This window comes from Tigriopus californicus, chromosome 7 (genome assembly GCF_007210705.1).
Source record: "Tigriopus californicus strain San Diego chromosome 7, Tcal_SD_v2.1, whole genome shotgun sequence".
Lineage (NCBI taxonomy): Eukaryota > Metazoa > Arthropoda > Copepoda > Harpacticoida > Harpacticidae > Tigriopus > Tigriopus californicus.
Window position 1 is genome coordinate 12175905 of NC_081446.1, and position 20903 is coordinate 12196807.

Below are 20903 nucleotides of genomic sequence, written 5' to 3' on the forward strand. Positions count from 1 at the left end.
GCAATGGCCTAAGTTGGCGGTGAGGGGAAATCCGTGTCGTTTCCTCTCTATAGAGTCCCTGGTTTGTGTCATAACCCAGCATGAAAATTAATTCACCTTTTTAGGGAATCAATTTTCATTGTGGGTTACATCCAAACGTTAATTTTAAGGGAAGTAAAAATATAAGCGAAAGAGCGTTCTAAGGCCTCATGTAATGTGTTGTCTTAAAATCCTTCAAGTGAAATGTTTTTGTTGGTTGATGAAAAGTCTCCAAAATGTATTCCCCCTTACAAACAACCACAATTATGTTTTACATCCAAAACAGGCCAAAAAAAGCAAAGGTTATTCGAGACTTTCAATATTTTTTACCAATAAGACCATGATTAAAACTGTACGCAATATTTGAATGAATACATATGACTTCATCGGTGGAAGTTGCACTCTTTTACTTGTGAATATCCATCAACTTACATTTGTTGATTAATTGGTTACTGCAAAATTCTGTAAATCAATAATAATAATAATAGTAAATTATGAAGTCAAATGGAAAGTGTGAAACGTTCGTTTCATACTATGAAAAAAGGCCTTTTCGCATCCGCAACTCCATGAAATTGATTTGGCATATCTGAAATGGTTTTCCCGTCATGTTTTGAGTACATATGCACATACCCCAACACTCTTATTTCAAATTAGTCATTTGTTTCCCTCTAACCCCAAAGGAAGAATAATCACCTTCAAGTCCAGAAGGCTTCGTGGCTTGTTCTCTATCTTTCTAAGAACTTATTATCTCGTCCTCCATGCCAAATCAATCGTCTACTTTCTTCCCTCCCTTAGGATTTTGGCCTTGTGTTACTAACGTCATTCCCTTAATTATCTTTTCAAGGATACCCAGCCAAAATGAAGGAGAGTACCTTCATCGATCCTTTGGTTATTCAGGATCTGGAGACCATGGCCAGAAACTGCAGTGGCGTCCTCTTCGATCGCATTATAGAACTCAACCTCGTCAATAACACGGACCTAATGATTCGTTTGTATGGACTGTGTCCTCAAAATTCGAGCAACCAAACAATCTCGTTTTGGGAGGAAGTAGCTCCCGCTTTGATAGTTTACACGTAAGCAGAAAACATTGAGGTGGGATGAGGTGGGGTCATCGTTCTTTTATGCCATCTTTAGATGATACCAAAGCTTGCCTGATGTGTATTTTCTACGATCTTATTGCTTGCTTTGATACTATTACTCGTTTATATTGTGGAAACTGGAAAGTTGGGAATCTAATTCGAGCCCCTATGATAATTAAGGTCTAATAGGCTTCCTACGCCACGCGAAATATGGTATACGTTCTACGGTTCAGAGGGCGCTTTATAAGTTAGCCTCGAGCTAACATAGGGCCGAGTGAGCCAATTCCTCTTTATTGTATTATAATGCCTTTGAGTCGTTTTTGGCTCATTCTATCAAAATCTTAAAATTAGTGACTCAGGTAACATAACTCAATAACAAAATCAAATATTCCTCAAATAACAATATATAATAACAATAATATAACAAAAAGAAATCGCACTCTTTGCATGTGACGAGTAATTTATTTAGCAATCTAACGTGCATCTTCCCCATTTCGTTTGGGCTGTATAAATAAGGGCCCCTCTGGTCTTTTGAGAGTGTTGCGTGAATTTGGGTGGAAATATGGTCAATGTGATTAAGTTGAAATGCCTTTTACCACGGCCAGTCACGAACAGAGGCATATTTTATTGAATGATCCTTATAATTGGAGAAGTCGTGAGTAAACAAGTTCCAATCCGACGAATCAAGTAAGCGGGAAACAGTTGTTTCAAACGAAATTCATAGAAAACTCAATTCACATTTGGATAATTTAGCAGTATTTGCCAAATTGTGTTACTATATCGTCGAATCATTCAAATCTTCATTGGCCCACATTTCAGAAACAAGATTCATTGTTTTTAGAGAAAAGACCACAAAAAATCCTTCTCAGTTTCTCAGCTACAAAAGAAGTGCTGACTGTAACGCTCTGTGTTTTCACTTATTTCTTCTTCAAAAGAACCATCAACAATGTAAAGTAGGTCTTAGAGCCACTGTGATTGTTTGCTTAAAAGCAAAGTAAAAGATCCTCCAAACAATAGGTACTGTGCATTCATCTGAAGTGTCAAAAATCTGGTTGTCATGAATGGTTTGGTCTTCTTCGAAGGGAGTACATACATTCTGACATCCTCTCGAAATACTTACATTTCTCCCTCCCTCCATATGATGTCGAATTATCCATTGTAGATGCTCATCAAAAGAGTCTTGCATTGACAATGGAGAACTTCTATTTTTCCTTATTGTTGTATTGATTTGGATTGATTGATTACTCATATGAAGGCAGGGTTCTTCTCAGAGGGTTTCAAATCTTTTATCTAATGACCTCTCTTCACACAAACAGTGGTCCGTGAATGCACACGTCTCGAGTTTTAGTCCTACTGTAGATATTCTCTAGCTTCTTGTATGCCAATTCTTGTATTATACATTATAATTGAGTGTCTACTATGTAACTCAATGCTTCATAAGCTTCTCCGTTCTACTTTGTTTCATCTGATCTTGGCTCAAGGTTTCATATCCGTTCATAATCAAGGTCGTGGACAAAGAATAGATGCAAAGTCCGGTTTACTGGGCTTGCTGAGCAAACAAAACTCAATGGTAAATGAATCGATCAAAGGAAGCATGACCAATCCAAGTAATGTGCTGACGTGATTGTACATGCATTCTAGTAGCTAAGGTTTTCTTTTCTCCGATTTTGTTCCACTAAAGCCCATGAAGTAATATAGATATTTGACTGAAATGTGAAATGCCTCGCACGCACGTAATAATGCGAATTTTGTGGACTGTGGCACATGGAAGGCTCTGAGAGTACTAATTGTATCAATTTTGAGTTACACCAATCCTCCAAAATTCCTCGAAAGAGAATCAGAAGCCTTTTCCTAAACCGAGGTACCCCAATTCAAAACGATGAAATAGGAACGATTCAAGTTAGGATTATAAAGTCAAATCAAATTGATGAATGATAGCACATCACACTTGGACGGTGGTGCCAACAGTTACACAGAAGCCAAACCTTCTAGTTCCTTTTTTCATCGCTAAAATAGATAAGAAACGTTTGCAAAAAATACATCTTTGCAAGGAGATCAGATTAGTATATTAGTCCACTTAAAACCTATAAGAAGATAAGAAATTGAAAATATGATAAAAACATATATAAGTATTCTAGGGTCACATTTCCAATTGCAATTTTACAGAAATCATTTGAGCAAATGCCAAAAAAATTCTCTTTCACGTTTTTCATCGATAATTAGATCTGTAATTACCAAAACCCGATCCAACGAGTAAACGCAATCAAGGAACTTGGGATAATCCTTCAAGACGCTGGTAAATTTGAGGAGCATATCCTGTCAAAAGTGACCGAAGCTGGATTCTTCGTTGATCAGCTTACCCCTCTCGTCTCACCATTGAGACGACTGCCACAGTAGTTCAAAAGTCTTTTTGAATTCCAACAGAAATATCCAAGCAAATCTTGTTAACTAATAGCCATATGCGCGACAAATTTGAGCCAGATTTCAATAAATCAATCACGTCAAAATAACTTCTTATGGTTTTTGCAAGGAAGAAGACTGTTGAGATGGATATGCGCATTTCTCTCAATACCTGATAAGCTTTTTTGACCACCGTGGTGAAACGGGTGAGACGAGACGAGAGGAGACGACCGTGTCCAAGAATCCAGGTGGTCAAAAAAGCTTATCAGGTATTGAGAGAAATGCGCATATCCATCTCAACAGTCTTCTTCCAGAGTCCAGAGACATATTGATTGTGAAAACCCTGTACAAATCAATAGTCCAATCGCATCTTGAATACGCCAACCTCAATCTAGAAGGCTTACTAAGATTGAACGAGTACAAAGGAGCTTCACGAGATCTATGGAATGGATGTCAAAATTAAGCCATTAGGAACGCCTTGAATCATTGGGATTATACAGTGTTCAGCGTAGGTATGAACGTTACTTAATCCTTTATGTTTTTAAATGTCTCCATTCTTTGTGTCCTAATCCGGGAATAAGACAAAGTGTTAGCGAGAGACGGGGTATTTCATTCATGTGAAGTGCGTCATAAATTTAGTCCCTCTGATGAAAAGGCATTAGAGGGCTGGAAATCCTCTTCTGTTTTGAATCGGGTACCAGCTTTGTACAACTTGTTGCCGTGCTCCCTTCGACGATTATAGTCATTAGATGATCCACTAATAAGTTTTAAATGTGACTTATTGTGATTTTTGTCAACAATCCCAGACCAACCTTACATTCAGGGGTACCCTAGATTGGTTAATTCCAACAGTTTACATGGCCAAATATTTCATAGATTTTGACTCAAAATGACTTGCAGGAAATTTCATTCCTTTGTATCGATTACAAACCTAATCCTTTATGTTTTTTAAATGTCTCCATGCACTTTGTCCTAAACCTGGAATAAAATATAGCTTTAATGATGTAAGAGGCATCATGTGTGAAATAACATTTAATTGCAACCCATCAAATAAAAAATTAAGTTAAAAGCTAAAATTCTCTTTTGTACAAAACCACGCACCAACCCTTTATAATCTGCTACCATGCTCACTCCGACGATTCTATTTACTAGATGATCAATTGTTAAGCTTTAAGCGACATTTAGATCGTTTTTATCAACAATCCCAGACCAGCCATTCGTTCAAGGGTGCCCTAGAGTGGCAGATTAAAAAGCATTATGTGATCAAATCTCTTATCAATTATGGTGAACTCATTGCAGCCCAAATGGGTGAAGCATATTCAAGATGTGGCTGGACAATCGATTTGCACAGAGTTAGCATCGTGATGCTGCCCATGGACTTAAATGTGCGATATATCCAACCACACATTTGAAGAGCTTTACCCACCCTCAACTGGATATGCTCATCGAACTTTCCATTGTTTTGGAGGACTACACATAGATCTTTCATGAGACTTGTTCAATATCTTTACCTCCATTATCTACGAGTGGAGTATTCAAAGGAGCTCAGTAACCCAAGCGTAGATTATTTTTAGGTCCTTTGCCACGAAAGTGGAATCTTGGCCATTCCTACCAGAAACTAATTTTGTATCGCCAGCATAACAAGAGAGACTGACAGTAATACAAAACTTTGGATGCTGGGCAATGATTCCCTTTTTCCCTTTTTGATGAAGTGTATGCAGCCCTCTTATTGAAGTATTCTTTTTCAATTTTATCTTTCATTTTCTGCTCTGTATTCAATTTGTTCAAAATTCTATAAAACAGATCAAGGAGACGTGGCAAGTGGTTAGCATAGAGTTTGAAACTGAATGAGGTCCCTGGTTCAAATCTCTTCGTCGACGTTTCTTCATAAGAAACTAACCACACGGAGAACCAAACTGATACCGGTTATGAAACTGCCCATCGGAATTTGGAATTGGACGATTTCGCTGGCCGAGCGAGGCACCCCCCTCTGACCCTAGCAACCAAACCAGAAAAAAACATATCTGTATTCTCTAAACATTTATTGCATCTTCGATGCACTTTTCGCCAATCTTAAATACTCTCTTTGCGGAGTCCTGGTCATGACTGACTCGAGAATTTTACCTTATCCAACGAATGAAGTTCTCGTTTTAGTCTTCATGGGGGATCACCTTCGTTGTTCCATTCGTTTCCATCCACTCCCCGTAGAGAATACGAAGAAACTAATCCTCTAAGAGCTTTTGAGGCAGATCTGACTGATTCTTACCAATTTGAAGCTATATGCCAAGTTTGCTTTCTTGGCAGATTAAATACAGTCATATTAACACCTACTATACAAAAAACAAAAAAAGCAAGCCGGCTTGTCTGTATTAAAAAGAAATAGGAAATAGCGATAAAAAAGCACGGTTTTGGGTAGATTTTCCCAATCCATTAACGCCGAGGACTTTCAAGGCAAAAATATTGATGCACCAGTGATTAATAAAGTTGGAACATATCCCTAATGGATTTGTCTGGAACAAAATCTGAATGCTTCAGTTTTTGCAACCATTTCTAAACCTGCTTACCATCACTTTGACTCTCTAAACAGTTATTTATGGAACATTGGTTGGCAAAAATGTCCATGAAAATGCCATTCATCAATTTTCACCATTTATTACACCCTGACTTTGCACACACAGACACACATGAACGTTGGAAAACGGCTTAGCGGGCCCATTAGAATCTCTTAAACTCGAAGGAGATTTTCGTTGAAAATGACCAAATATGCCTTTAACATTAAAACATATATGTCGGATCAGTATTAAGTTTTATATCTATAAACTTCGGCAATATATAAGAGCCTCAACCCAGCAAACACTGGCGGAAAATATAGCATAAATAGTTTTGGTCTTGCTTTCTCATTGATACTTCGATCATGGGACCCTATTCATCATTTGATTTCCAGTCGACTAACGTCTAACTATGAGGTCAAAACTTGGGATAAAACGTCAAAAATGAATATGTAGGGACAAGGAAGTTTCAGTAGGTGTGCAGAAAATAGTATTGATAAAGGTAACATGATATCTTGGGATTGGTTCAGTAATCGCTATTGCCTAGTTAGTGACTGGTTAGTGTCAGATTGTGAGGCAATCCTGAATTACGAAGCATGGGTTCGTCATCTAGCTCAGTTAAGGTCTGATGTCCTCTCGCAATCAAGAGAAAAAAGGTGATCAATAGACTCCGAAAAAGTATATGGTTTTCCCGTCGAGCAGAAATTGCAGAAGTTTGAGGTTCGGATGTCCAAAAGCGCTGAACTGAGGCATTCGGAAGAAAACCGGTTTGTGCAAACCCTCTGAAGTTTCTGCTCGAGAAACGAACAACATTGTTTTGTCGAAGTTTAGCGATCAGAAATGCTCATGGAAACAAAGTCAGCTTTGGCAGACAATATTTTATGCTGATGAATTTCCTGCGGTCAATCAATCACACAATGCATACGAGTTAACGCGTTAGTTTTGAGTTATACAACAGCACTAACACACGGCCTGCCATGTGATGATGTGCGTTCTAACATCCATATCACATATCTCTTTTATCACCTGACCCTTCGGAATGCTCTTCATTTTGCCAATTCAGTTCTCAAATCGGCAATTTAAGCTGCACCTGATGAAATCAATCAAGACTAAACATGATTTAGCTTTGTCCGAAATACCCCTGTTATTCGTCAAATTACCTGTCAATACTAACACGGCAAGAACTGTGCCAAAAAAGTTTATTTGGGTTTAACACCTTTGGACTCAACTGTACAAGGCGTGACGTAAAATGCTTTTCGTTGGCCTTTTCGTCAGCAAAATCCCCACTTCAGAATGAACACGCTTTTTGAACACGAACTAAATGCTTGGGTGATCCGAAATCTCATTGAGGCTTAGACACTCAGAGTATATTGTAAGTATCTCACCAAAGAAATCTCGCCTCAACCAATTGCGTCTCCTGGGAAAACTCTATAGATCATCTTTTCTATCGCTTGATAGATTCGAATCTGGGATAGACTTAAAAGAAAATTTTTCAGTCAGATGGCCTCATCAAAGAATCTATTTTTTTCCATGTGCTGTTGAAAGCAGATACGCCCTATTGATAAGTTTTCTTCATATTTGTTGCAAGAGTCATTAATCACTTTACAAAATTAGATGACTTATTTCATTTTTTAGTTTGAAGGTGTTGGTCGATAAATGTCACAGATTTATGCAATACAACAGTTTGGAAGCTTTTGATTGATATAGTTCCAACCCTGAGCAAGTTAATAGTTTCCAAAATTGATTGACTTTATAATCGTACTCTATTTCGAGAAAATATTATCATCTGTAATTGTTGGACGCTTGCATTTAACTTCCATGACTGGAGTCCATTTCTGAGCTTCAAATGCTATTCATAGACTTTGAAATCCTACATACAAATCCCAGAAATGACCAACTGAACATATTTACCGAGTATTCAATTTAAGCACACCAGATGTTTTCATTAGATACGCCTCTGAAAAGATTATTTACAGTGTTCTTTTCTAATTAGAGCTATATTCAAAGGCTAACCAGATCCATTAACTCCAACTCAATGGTGGATCAAAAATCGTATAAAGTTAACAAAAGTTTCGAGTTTTGATCATAAACTGTTGTAAGGGAGTCCGCAAGCAAAAACAAAGTCAAAATAAGAAAGTGCAACCTATTTGTTCAGAGTTATAATATGTTGGTTTGCGTCATTGAGCCCGGACTTCATATTTCGACTGCAAGTTGATTATGTAAAGCGATTGAATTCGGGTTAAACTCTGATTGCCAATTCTACTTTTGCCAGGTTTTTAAATTTAAAGCGCATGGAATCTCTACCAATTTCACTGAGAAATGTCGTTTGCACTCCAACATGGACCTTTTTTAATTGTGACAATATATCTATGACCAAATAGCCAGACGAGTTTTAAAAAAAAATGCACCAGACGTTATTCATAACGCAACAGCTTTTATTCCAATCATTGAAGCATTTATTTCGATGAGTGAAACTAAAGTATCCTTTTAGGGATCATTCTCAGAAACTATCATTTCAGAGAACATCCTGTTCAAGACTTAAATTAAAAAATCGATAGTAAGCTAGAATTTGACACAAGTGACAGAACAAAACAATAAAGTGGCACACGAAAGTTAGCGCTCAAAAAGGTGTTTATGGCACACTAAAAATACAAATTGACACAGATATTAAAAACGATGAACACGCGAAGTGAAAAAAGTGGCAAAAATAGGAAGCTCTATAAAGTAAAAGAGCAACAAATAGTTATGATAAAGCATATATCGACAGACCTAGAGCTACATCAACGACAATAAAATGTCAAAATGGCCTCCTTCCAATTACAGATTTACGCCACAAATAAAATACACATGGCTTAAAATTTCCTCTCCTCAAGCGAGTCCACCAAAAGGATTGCTGAAAACTACTTGGCAGAAAGAACGGCAAACTGATCATTCACAGCTCAGCCAAGCTTTTACTAAAGAAAGGGCTTAAAAATACATTATGTATGCTTAAAGCATGCTTCAAAGAATTGTCATATTTTGGCTTTTCATATCATTGCATTTACGAACTTTGTATTAATTGAAGCTTTGTTTAAAGGGATTTAGGATGTACTTGTATTATTCAGCATTACCCGGTAACGGTGTCTCGTAAAGCAATTTGATCGGGAAATCCGAAACTCTGGATAGAATTATAACATGAGACCTGAGGCAAGTTTTTTGAACGTTTGTACCTCAGAGTTAAGGCTCGGACGTCAACCAGAATAAGCACCCCCTCGCCACTTTGGCAAGTGTATTTTCACACTCGTTAACGTCCAAGCGTCTACCTCTGAGGGAAGAGTTTTTTTCTAAAAACAGGCCTCTCTGTTCATTGACTGAAGCCCCAAAAGACATGTTGGGCAACAAACGAACATACCTACATTGAAAAGACTTGTTCCTCTTCGTACAGTACACTCAAAAGACGAATTTGACCAAGAAAATATGAATGGTTCTACTTACGAATCGTAATAACTTGGCCACAAAAAGAAAAGATCCTAGGGAGAATACGTCCAACAACTCACTTTGAAGATTACGTCGTTTATCAGAGACTGGGACAAACTCTCGATCTGATCTTGGAAAACGTTTGCGTTAAGGTAATAATAAATCTGTTGAGGAACAGGGTCAAGCACTTATCTATGAGATCTTGGTAATATGATTACATGAAATGTACATGTGATATTGGATGGCCTCTACTCTGATGTCTTTGAGTCATCAAGCAACTATCGGGTCGGCAATCTATGAGTCGGTCTCATTCGACATTTCCCTTAGTCTAACAATAAGATGAAGGTTGGGACCAAATTGTGAGCTTTGATTGTTGATATAATTGGTTTCCCTTCTTCCTTACTTGCAGGCTCACTTTTCTTTTGGGAGTGGTTGGGAACCTACTGATTGTGGTGGCAGTGTTTGGATACAAGCGAATGAAGAGCTCAACAAACATATTCTTGGCCAGTTTGGCCATCGCTGATTTACTCTTTTGTCTCATATGCATCCCTGTAAAGGTAAGAAACGGCTCAGCTTGGTGATTGTTCAGCATCGTGCATTTGATGGATCAGAGCATGGTTTAAGATTGGTAAACTAGCAACGGATCTGGTGAGCTTGAAGGAAAGCGCTTATGGAAATCTGAAGGCTTCCCGCTCCACTACAACATGTACATATCTAAAGTGAACCTTGCATGGCCTTCTATAACTTGAAAGGCCTCGCCTTCTGTCAAAATTGTTTCCCAAAGTCGGGAGTGTGCTTGAACAGGAATATTGGAAGGCCTGGAGCACACCAATGCGGTTGATTCTTTGCCTAAACTAACCCATGACATTTGAAATTTTTGTTTCACTTGATGCTCTCTTTTTTCCGTCGGTTTCCAGCTGGCTAAATTGTTTTCCTTCTCGTGGACCCTTGGGTATTTCAATTGCAAATTCATCACTTACTTGGAAATTGTCCTGGCAGTCTCATCCGCCTTAAACCTCACGGGAATGAGCATGGAAAGGTAACAACAATTATGGCGCTGGTTCAGCCTTTATGTACATAGGTACTGCTTGAGAAATTGTATTCAAATGTGATGAATCGCAAGCTTGGTGATGTCATTGTAGTCGAAATTTTAAGCTTATTAAAATAGAGCGGCCAGTATTTTTCTGGCTTTATTTGATATTGAAATTGTTTCATGGCACGTGAACCTTTAAATAATTTCGTTGCTCTTTGCAAGTCAAACAAGCAATGTCCCAAAAGTTTGGTCACATTTATCAACTCATTTAATCTTAGGCTGAATGTGTGTCGATGAATGGTTGGTATTCAAAATTAAATTGTCACTTGCCCCTATTGACATTCCTTTCTTCTTAAAATGCCTTAGATAAATTCTAAATAGCCTTAAAGCTTAGATGTATTCATTTTTAGGGGAAAGGGTGTGGGCCGAAAATTATGAGTAAAAGTAGTAGCCAAGGCTTGAACCGTTGCCGAAAAAAAGTGACGCGCTACCAATACCAATACTATTTTTTTTAAAGTAATGCATTTATGTTGCGCATACTTTTTAGAAAAAGTAACACGTTACCCTAAAAGTGCGAAAAACGCTTATGAGATATTTTAACGTTTAATAAATATGACGTGAAACAAATGACGACTCCTGCGATTATTTATTTGCTCCCATTAGTGGCAAGTAAGTCATTGCGTTTGAGAGGTTTTTTTTTTATTGCTTGTTAAGTAGAGTAAAAAGTAACGGGAACGGGAAGGCTAAGAAACCGTTCCGTTACCGTTACCGTCACTTTAACAGAGAAGTAAAGCGTTACCGGTTAGACAAGTCCCTGGTTAGGATTACTCAAAAAGTAACGCGTTACAAGTAACGCCTTTTTTAGTCTTATTGTTCCGTGTCTAGTTTTAATAAAGTATCAGATCATGCTCACACATACGTACATTTAAAAGTCCGATTCAACACGCATATTGCTAGTATTGACGAAGTTATCCATATTCAAAGGTTATCATTACATCGTGTACATAGATGGGATAATGCAAATTTTATGTCGTTTTCCTAAAGTGTATGTACTAAATCGTGGTTGTAGTATGTAATTAGCATTGCGTTTATTCCAAGATCATCATATCTTGTTGGCACTTTACTTCGAATCCCTGTGCTTACTTCTGCTAAAAATCATTATTGCAAAATCTTGTACGTGCATCACACCCTGTTTTACACCGGTCAAGAAATAATGGCCCTTTGTTTCCCCAAAGTCAGAGAAAATAAACATGATATATTTGGTGGTACATGATCCAAAGATATATAGTAAACTATATCAAGAATTACCGTAATATTTCAATAAAAGTGCCCAGCAGAATTTGAATAGATCTCAATTTCTGCATCCATACCTGACACCAAGATTATCGATTTTTCAAGAAATTTGGTTCTCATGGCCTATAAGATTATGTAGTGTTCTCCAGAACGATCTTATCGCATTGGCCTTGTACTCCGACCAAATAATGACGTTCCATTTTTTTCTTCTAGATGCTACGCCATTCGCTATCCTTTGAAGGCCAGATCTGTGTGTACGAACAATAGAGCTCAAAAATCTGTAGCATTTTTGTGGATCCTCTCTTTGATTTTATCCACTCCCGTACTGTTCATTCAGGTAGGGAAGCTTTGATGAATTCCATTTCCAACAATGCAGTCAGTTCCATCCCACGAAAGTGGTGTCAAAATGATAGTGCATCATAATCCGACATTCCTGACCTTTATGAACAAAAGATATTTGATCCTTTGTTGGGCTAAACATGCTACTATTCTAATCACCAAGAGACTAATTTGAACTTCTCTTTTAGGTCCATAAGAAAGTTGGCCTGGTGGAGATAGTGTATTGGTGTACACGAGATGAAGAGCAATCATTTATGTGGCCATTACACGAGATTTACGTGTTTTGTGTCATCCTCCTGATCCCTGGGGTGATCATGTCGGTTTCTTATGGATTAGTTGCCTTGGAAATGTGGCGATGTTTAAAAGAGAGGAAGAACCTCTCGGCCCATTTTGTTGACCCTTCTCTTTCAAACAACAGACAAGAAAATGAAACCCAAATTTTGAGACGGAACAGGGGCGACAAGAAGTTCAGGTAAGACCAAGAACAGACAGCTGAGCTCACCTTGACTCATTAATAATGAAGAGGTGTGGGAGCAATACTACTGTACCTGTAGAGCTATATGAAGCCCTTTAGGATGAAGAGATGAATACTTCAGCATCAAAGAGCAAACGAAAAGTCACTTCACATTCATGACTAATGTGTTTGTGAATTTCCATGGAACGGGTTATTGGCGCTTCTGCTTTTTTGAGAAAGCGCTTTTCAAATCTTTTCTTGATATGGTTCAAAAAGTGGATCCAAGCAAACACTAAAAGAGAAAAATTCAAACAGATTAACAATAAGACCTTTTATTTCCAAACCACAAAAACTGGGTCTTGAAATATGAAATGAACTAGAATGATCATTTGCTTTTTATTCGGCTAAATTTCGAAATTTGGTATAGAGAAAGTTAGGTGGTAGCTGTGTGGTCTAATGTATCTGATAAAGGCCCGGCTTGGTGTCGCAGACGTCGTAGGTTCGAATCCCGCACTCGGAGAAAACTATTACGTTTAGAAATCAACCTTGAGTTGGCTAAATCAAGATTACTGCAATCAATTGGCCATACTTATAAAGTATGTTAACTCCTTACATGAAGAACCTAATATCATTTCATTACCCCTAAAGGAAAAGCTTTAAAGGTCAATTTTTGTACAGTGAATCAGAGACCATGAACTAAATGTTGTACGAGGTTTGTACTTAACGATGTTTTAAGTTTTTTTATTGACAAATTTGAACACAATTAAAAGAGCCAACTTGCTCCCTTGTTCGTTAAAATTCTCTCGGTTTGGTCACGCTCGATCGTGCTTTGAGCGATTTCTGCGACGAAGCGACAAAAGCCCCTCACAGGCGAGGTCCTAAAATGCTCAAAGATCACAGAAAAATAGAGCACGTTCTAAGTCCAAACTGCAAGACTGTGTGACGCCAAAATTCCGTTGTTTCATCGACACAAAATTGCGTGAAATTCGGGGTCATAAAAGTGCACCATTAAATGCACGTCTAGTACATTTCCTCGAAACTCACACTACTAATGGTGCGTCTGCATTCTGTCAAAAAGTTTGCCTAACAATTTCGGAATTGTTTGGTATTTGACAAACAGTTCATCTCTGAGCCGTCTACACGGGAAACTACCCGATCAAAACGGTTTGACAAATATTTTGATTGAGATTTCTAATCAGATGAACTGGCAAGTGATCGTATCATTTCCCAATGGGTCTTTCATTCAATATTTATGTTATGCACGGTAAACAAGATGATTAGTATAATGTACATAGGGAAAACTGAGGAATAAAATTTAAAAAAAAAGACCGATGGGCACTATCATGATGGGAATGTTTTGCTTTCCAAAAAGGTCTTTTATTTTGCCAATTTCATTCTGTAGGCGGTCATATCTTGGCTGAAACCAATCCCTACTTGAAGGCATGTTTCGCCCCGTCCTATGAACTATACCATAAGCCACCTGATGATTCACTTTTAATAACATTTTTGTTTTTCGAAAGGTTTTCGAAATTCATTATTTAATTGCTGAGTATGTGTCGAAATATGGCAACGATATATAGTCCAAAGGTCATGTCAGAAACGGAAACACAAATATAGTACGAGCATTAAACATGATACAGACAATTTGGATATTTATATACAGTTCCTGTATTTCAAAGTACTGGCTGAAAATGGACACCTTAGTTGGAAGGGCTGTCGAGGATGATGTCGTCCATGAAATATTTCCTTTATGGCAAACAATCTTTAAACATGTTCAAATCGAGAAATGTTTGTGAAATGCTTGTGAAATCCCAAACAATGTTTGTGAAATGGCTAATTATTTGCCGAATTATTTGTCGTGTAGACGCACCATATGAAAATTTTCATTACATATAACACCCCAGTCCGATGAGATCAGTAAGTTAAATTTAGAGACTCCGACTAACTTTACGTTTTAGAGGATTCAAATATTATTCAATTCGTAAATGGTAAAATACTTAATGAAACGCTTCAAATTTGAGTAAATAACTCAGAAAAGATAATTTATATTGTTCCATATTGCAATTTTGGAAGGAAATCTATGAGTGTTTCAATTATTTGGCACAAAAATAAGACCTTAGAAAACACTCAGTTCTTCAGCCTATCTTCTAAGTTAAGCCCAAACAATATTACAAGATAACCTAATTTTCGATACCGTAGCCAAAAAAATAAAACTCATCAAATATTATTCTCTGCGAAGCCAATCTTTAGAATTACTTTTGGAATGTCATGTTAACGAAGTAAAAGCCCAAATGAAAAAGGAACTTCAAACAATAGATGTTTTTTTTGCACTTTGTGCCAATACAGAATACATATCCCTTATTCCCACATGGGGGCGTATGCCTATATGTTAGGAATGATTTGCACATTAGTCATGTACAAATGTCGAATGGAGAAGTAGAGGTCTCAGTTTGTCATCTTCGAGGTCTTGATTTGTCTATTGTTACAATGTATAGACCCCTTTCTTGTTCAGCAAGCTCTTTTTCGTCAGCTCTCCAATTCACTGAAAATGAGTTGGACCTGGCAGTTTGCTCGAAGGTTTTCTTTGTAGGGGACTTTAATTTTCCGGCTAGCGTTGTACAGTGGGAGGTTAGTCCTGATGGTATATTCCATTTCGAAATCGACATCTCAGTCGTTCGAAAAGCTGAAAGAATTCGCGATCTTGCGCAATTTCTCCCAGCACGTTGGTGTAGCCATCTGAGAGAATAGCGTTCTCGACTTGGTCTTTTCCAATGACCCTGATCTGATCCAGTATGTCCATGTGACACCTACTAATCTGTCAGATCATCATGTTCTTGAGATAGGGTCGACCATTACTCAAAAGCCGGCGTGCTCTAGAGTAAAACCGGCCAAAAGGTCGGTTTGGCTAAGTTCAAGTTCAAAGATGAACATTGGCCGTTGATTATAGAAAGATTAGAAGAACTGACCTGATTTCAATTCTGAAACAGGAATCGTCCATAGATGCAGCCATTGATAAGTTATTTTCAGTTTTTAAGGAAGTTTGCTCCAGTTTAGCAATCTCTGAATGTGTTCCGAAAGGTGGTACACGGACAAAAATTCCAAAATATAGGAAGACTTTGTTCAAAAAAGAGTTGCAAACTAGCAAAAGGCTGAAGAGCACTTCGAATCCAGTCATTGTGGCTAGTCTCCAAAAAAATTGGACGTAGTTCAGGGTAAGATTAAGCCTCCATCGAATATGACCAGTTACAAACTGAGAGTAAGGTGGTCAGGTCGAATCCGAAGGCATTTTTCTCTTATGCGAACTCTAAGAGAAAAATGAAACACTCTGTTGGGCCTTTTGAGGTTGATGGGGCAGCCATTAGCAATGTAGAGACTATGGCTAACATGCTTGGAGATCAGTTCTCTAGTGTGTTTTCAACCCACTGAGTTCGGAAGCAACAGCTCATTGCTCTGAAGATGAGTCTGTTGAGATTGACATGGTTAGTCAAGCTGAGCGTTTAGATGATCTTGTAGTCACAGATCAAGATGCCTTAGAGGCCATAAGGGACTTGAGGCTTTCCAGCTCTCCTGGTCCTGATGGTGTGACATCTCAGTTTCTGATGAGATGCTCACAGGTTCTTGCTCCTGTTTTCTCGTACTTGATGCGTTGCATCTTGGATCAGGGCAAGTGTCCATCTTCACTGAAGTTAGCTCATGTTGTCTCAATTTTTAAAGGGGGAGATAAGTCGCTCCCCAGTAATTACAGGCCGATTTTCTCCACTTCGAATATTGCAAAGGTGTTTGAGAAGATCATGAAGTTCAAACTTGCTGAATTCCTTGATATTCATGAAGTCCTTCCTCCTAGCCAGCATGGGTTCCGAGCCAATTTTAGCACGGTTACCCAACTGATTGAACATATTGAGCGGGTTATTGAGGGACTAGAGAGTCATGAATCAGTTGATGTAGTTTATCTCGACTTTGCTAAGGCCTTTGACAAGGTAGATCATGGGCTTTTAGTTAACAGGCTCCATGAAATTGGGATCCAAGGCAGGGTTCTCAGTTGGTTAAAAAGTTTCATTTCTGGTAGGAAGCAATTGTTAAGGTTGAGGGATCCCTTAGTGACATACATGATGTCAAGTCAGGTGTTCCCCAGGGTTCGATCTTAGGCCCCTCTTGTTTATAATATTCGTTGCCCGCTTCAAAAGCTTAGTATCACTGCCAGTCTCTCTTCTTATGCTGAAGTACAAAGTTATTTTTCTGGTAGGAATGGCCAAGATTCCAGTAGCCTTGCAAAGACTTAAATCGAATCTACTCTTGGGTAACTGAGAGTAATATGGCCCTGAACGGAATGAAATTCCGCTCAATGACATTTGGGTCAACTCCTTTAAATACTCCACTCGTAGATAATGGAGGTAAAGATATTGAGCAGGTCTCATCTATGAAAGATCTAGGTGTAGTCCTCCAAAATAATGGAAAGTTCGATGAGCATATCCAGCTGAAGGTGGGTAAGGCTTTTCAAATGTGTGGTTGGATATATCGCACGTTTTAAGTCCAGAGATAGCATCACGATGCTAACTCTGTACAAGTCGATTGTCCAGCCACATCTTGAATACGCCTCACCCATTTGGGCTCCAATGAGTTCAGCAGGTTTGCAAAAGCTCGAGCAAGTCCAAAGATGTTTACACTAGGAACATCACAGGAATGAGAGAGCTCTCGTATTGGGAAAGGTTAGAACGGTTGGGATTGTACAGTACTCAGAGAAGGTACGAAAGGTATCTGATATTGTACGTTTTCAAAAGTATCCATGAGCTTTGTCCCAACCCAGGGTTTAGGGTCAATTCTAGTGACCGTAGAGGCTTAATGTGCGTTTTGAGAGCACCTTCAAGTCTTCGAGAATCCAGGCTAGTTCGAACAATGAAGTCCACTTCTCTTCTTTCTCGGGCTCCTTCATTGTTTAATTTGCTTCCCTCTGATATTCGTAGGGAATACGTAGGCCTTGTTGATCCGTAGCATCTTTCAAGTCAGACTTGGACAAAATTTTTAGATAGCATTCCTGATCAACCCTCCATTCAAGGACTAACTCAGTCTGCCAACTCAAATTCGTTGGTAGACCAAATATCATATAAAAATTGAAAGGTAATAAATAGACGAATTATAATCTTTCATTTTAATAGTATCGGGGATTACATTCCCTGTAGTGGTTAGAAAAGCTCGTGAAAAACAAAACCAAAAAAAAAAAAAGAATATATTCCGTCACAAAATCGAAATTTTTATGTTTTCTGAATTTTTTTTTAAAGTCGTTATCTCAACTTTTTGAAAGATGTCCTCCTCCTGTTCAGGGCCAAATTTTCAAATTGTACGAGCCATTTAGACTCATTATTTTTCGAGGACTATTAAACTACTGTAAATGATGTTTCCCCAGTCGTATGCTCCATTCTATCCATTAGCTTTTTTCTTTGATCGATTAGGTTCCAGACACGAAATATTATTTTTTTTGAAAGAAAGAGGTGCTGTTATGTTGCATTTCAGTTCGCTTGCAAGCAACCAAATGATCAATAATTGAATGAATGAAGTGTTAAGCCAAAAAAAATCATTTACAGGCAAACAATTTCGATATCGTGCAAGAAGTCAAGATCAGGATACAAAAACGGTATTTCAGGGAGGGCTGAATTTTCTAGGCCAAACGATGCCAAAAATGTGGAATTTTCAACAAATTTAGGACAACCACCCAAGCCTTGATATCAAAGCTCGTCAGTAAAACATGTTGGTCGGAAACAAAATTAAGTTTTAAGATAGTTTCAAAGAAAATACCGTCAATTTCCCAAAATTTCGACAAAAATCCACTGGATTATTTAAAACATCCTAACAATTGCCAAATATTAGAAACGAGTATTTTTTAAAATTATTTTGGGAGTCTTTAATCATAAATAAAGGAAACGTTGACTTCGTGTGTAATACCAATGTGTGAGTTCCTTGCGTGAAATTTTTGGCACCTTGCTGAGCTTTGATTGGAACCTTTGGTTGGTTCTTCGAAAATTTTTGAACCAGCTGATCAAATGGATCTAATTTTGATAACGTAGATTTTAAAGAGTAACTTTCCTCTTGTGGCACTACCTTGGCCCATTTTCTCTGTCACTTCAAATTAGAAGAATTCTCTCTCTCCTTTCAATGATTATTTTGAACACTTCAAGGGTATTTCCTCTGACAAAGATAAATCTCGCAGTAAAGTAGTAAAAAGGACCCGGACTAATTGAAATTGAATTCTGGGTACACAGCAGTTCCCAAACTTTACTGAAAGACTTAACTCCAGAGTCACCTGCACACAAATGTATCTGCTGCCAACCAACAATGAACCCAATGGTGCAAAAAATCAATTAACATTTAAGGTAATGACGAGGCATCTGGGTACGACCAGTTCTCGGCACTCCAAGTAAAAAAAAAGTGTTTGAAAAGTGTCATTCTGCCAACGTGAGCGCAAAGTAGCATAAGGTTTTCCATTAACTAAAGGCAGGGTTCGTGTTGAACTACTGAGGTGGCGAGAAACCATGATTTAAAGTGGTAAAGATAATGGCATCTTTTTAAATTGGTTGTAAATTTTATCAATTACATTTTCTCACCCAGAAAACATGATTAAACATATTTTGTCAAGTAATTGGACGATCTTTGTTGAATAGGAAAGAGCGGCCGGTTGGTCGAAAAACCCCTTTTCTTTTACAAGGACCTATTTTCGAAGGGATAATGTTCACTCTCATGCACGCATAGGAAACCAAACGCCACGGTGTAAAACTTTATTTCATGCGTTGTGTTCACGAGGGGCTGTAAAACGAGTTACCTGTCACTCATGAAAAGAAAGACATCAGATTTGGCTTTGAGTGGTTTTGTGTGAAAATTTTACCTTGAATACCAGTTCTCATGAAAGAAAACTGTGTATTCGATAGCCGGGTCTCTCTTTACAAGTAGTTTATGCAAGTTCGGAGTTCAAATGGTCAATATGAGCTGGATTCTTGGATACGGTTGTCTCCTTTCCTCTCGTCTCACTCGTCTCATCACGGTGTTCAAAAGGCCTTATCAAGTTTTGAAAAAAAAAATGATTGAATCTATCTTTTCCAGTTTTCTTGCTCGTTAAGTTGTATGGAGCAATTTTGATCTAAACACTTTATTGAATTAATGCTCACAGTGAATATGCTTATACTTAAAAGCTACCAAAATTTGTTTGAATATTACTGCCAACCTTCAGAAAGGCTTTTCAACCACTGTGACTGTTGTCTCACTGGCAGCGATGGGAAAAATCAAGATTGATTGAATTTCTGCCACTTTCTGCCATAAGTGGCTGAAAATGGCAGAAAGTGGCAAGTGGCAGAAAATGGCAGAAAGTGGCAAAAATGGTAGAAATTGTTGGAAGGTGGTCAAAAATGGCCGCCGGTGGTTAGAATGGCCAATCTCGATTCCAAAGTATGTCAAAGATAAGAAGGATCATATGGTTTGGATAAGTTTTTCAAGTTTTTCCTTTGCTACAAAGCATATTGATATAGCATTGGCTGGAATTCAAAACGTTCCTCAAATATTGATATTTAAATTCTTTGATGGTTGATTGAATTGATAACAGTATCCATAGACCACTTGCAGTATCCAAGGCGTAGCCACAATACTTACACTTTTTTCATAGTCATCAAAATGGTTATTGAATACGATGCAGCTTTTTCAAATGCAATTGTCGTCATTTTGACTTTAAAAAGTTTAGGTCAAATGGCATCCCTGACTCACATCGATTGCGGTGGCAAAATCCCAACTCGATCACACTCCAATGGCGTTTAGTGGTTGTATCCCACATTTGATGCAAAATACCCATCCCAACGTGTCTAAACTACATACAGGAAGGCTTAAAAATTTACGGAAATGATCGTAAATACTAGAAAAAGATGATTTAGAATAATACAAAGAATTTTATTTTCTGCCATTTGTTGCCACTTATTTCGGACCAATTTCTGCCATTTTCTGCCACCAATTTCTGCCAGGTGATAGAAAATGGCTTTTGATAATTTCTCATCCCTGCTCACTGGTGAGACGACAAGGGTAAACTGATCATCCAAGAATCCAGCTATGGTCAACAGCAAAAACGAGTTCACCATTTCATGCCCTCTCCTATGAAGAGAACCTCAGACACCCTTGCTCTTCTCTTCCAACTCAGCGGCATGAAATGGTGAATGCGTTCAAGGTGTCTTGACCATATGGACTTTTTTCAAGCCTCACTTTTATAAAATTCACACAAGGAATGCCCCTGCTATTGAATAAATAACTATTTT

The 20903-nt window shown here is 38.0% G+C and overlaps 1 protein-coding gene across 1 annotated transcript; it reads left to right on the forward strand.

The window, feature by feature from the left end:
• The first annotated feature begins 876 nt into the window (after positions 1 to 876).
• LOC131883478 (QRFP-like peptide receptor) lies at positions 877 to 12643 on the forward strand. Its single transcript, XM_059230959.1, has 5 exons — positions 877 to 1091; positions 9912 to 10059; positions 10420 to 10541; positions 12042 to 12165; positions 12356 to 12643. Exons 1-5 carry the CDS (start codon positions 877 to 879, stop codon positions 12641 to 12643), a joined length of 897 nt encoding a protein of 298 aa, XP_059086942.1.
• Positions 12644 to 20903: the final 8260 nt, after the last annotated feature.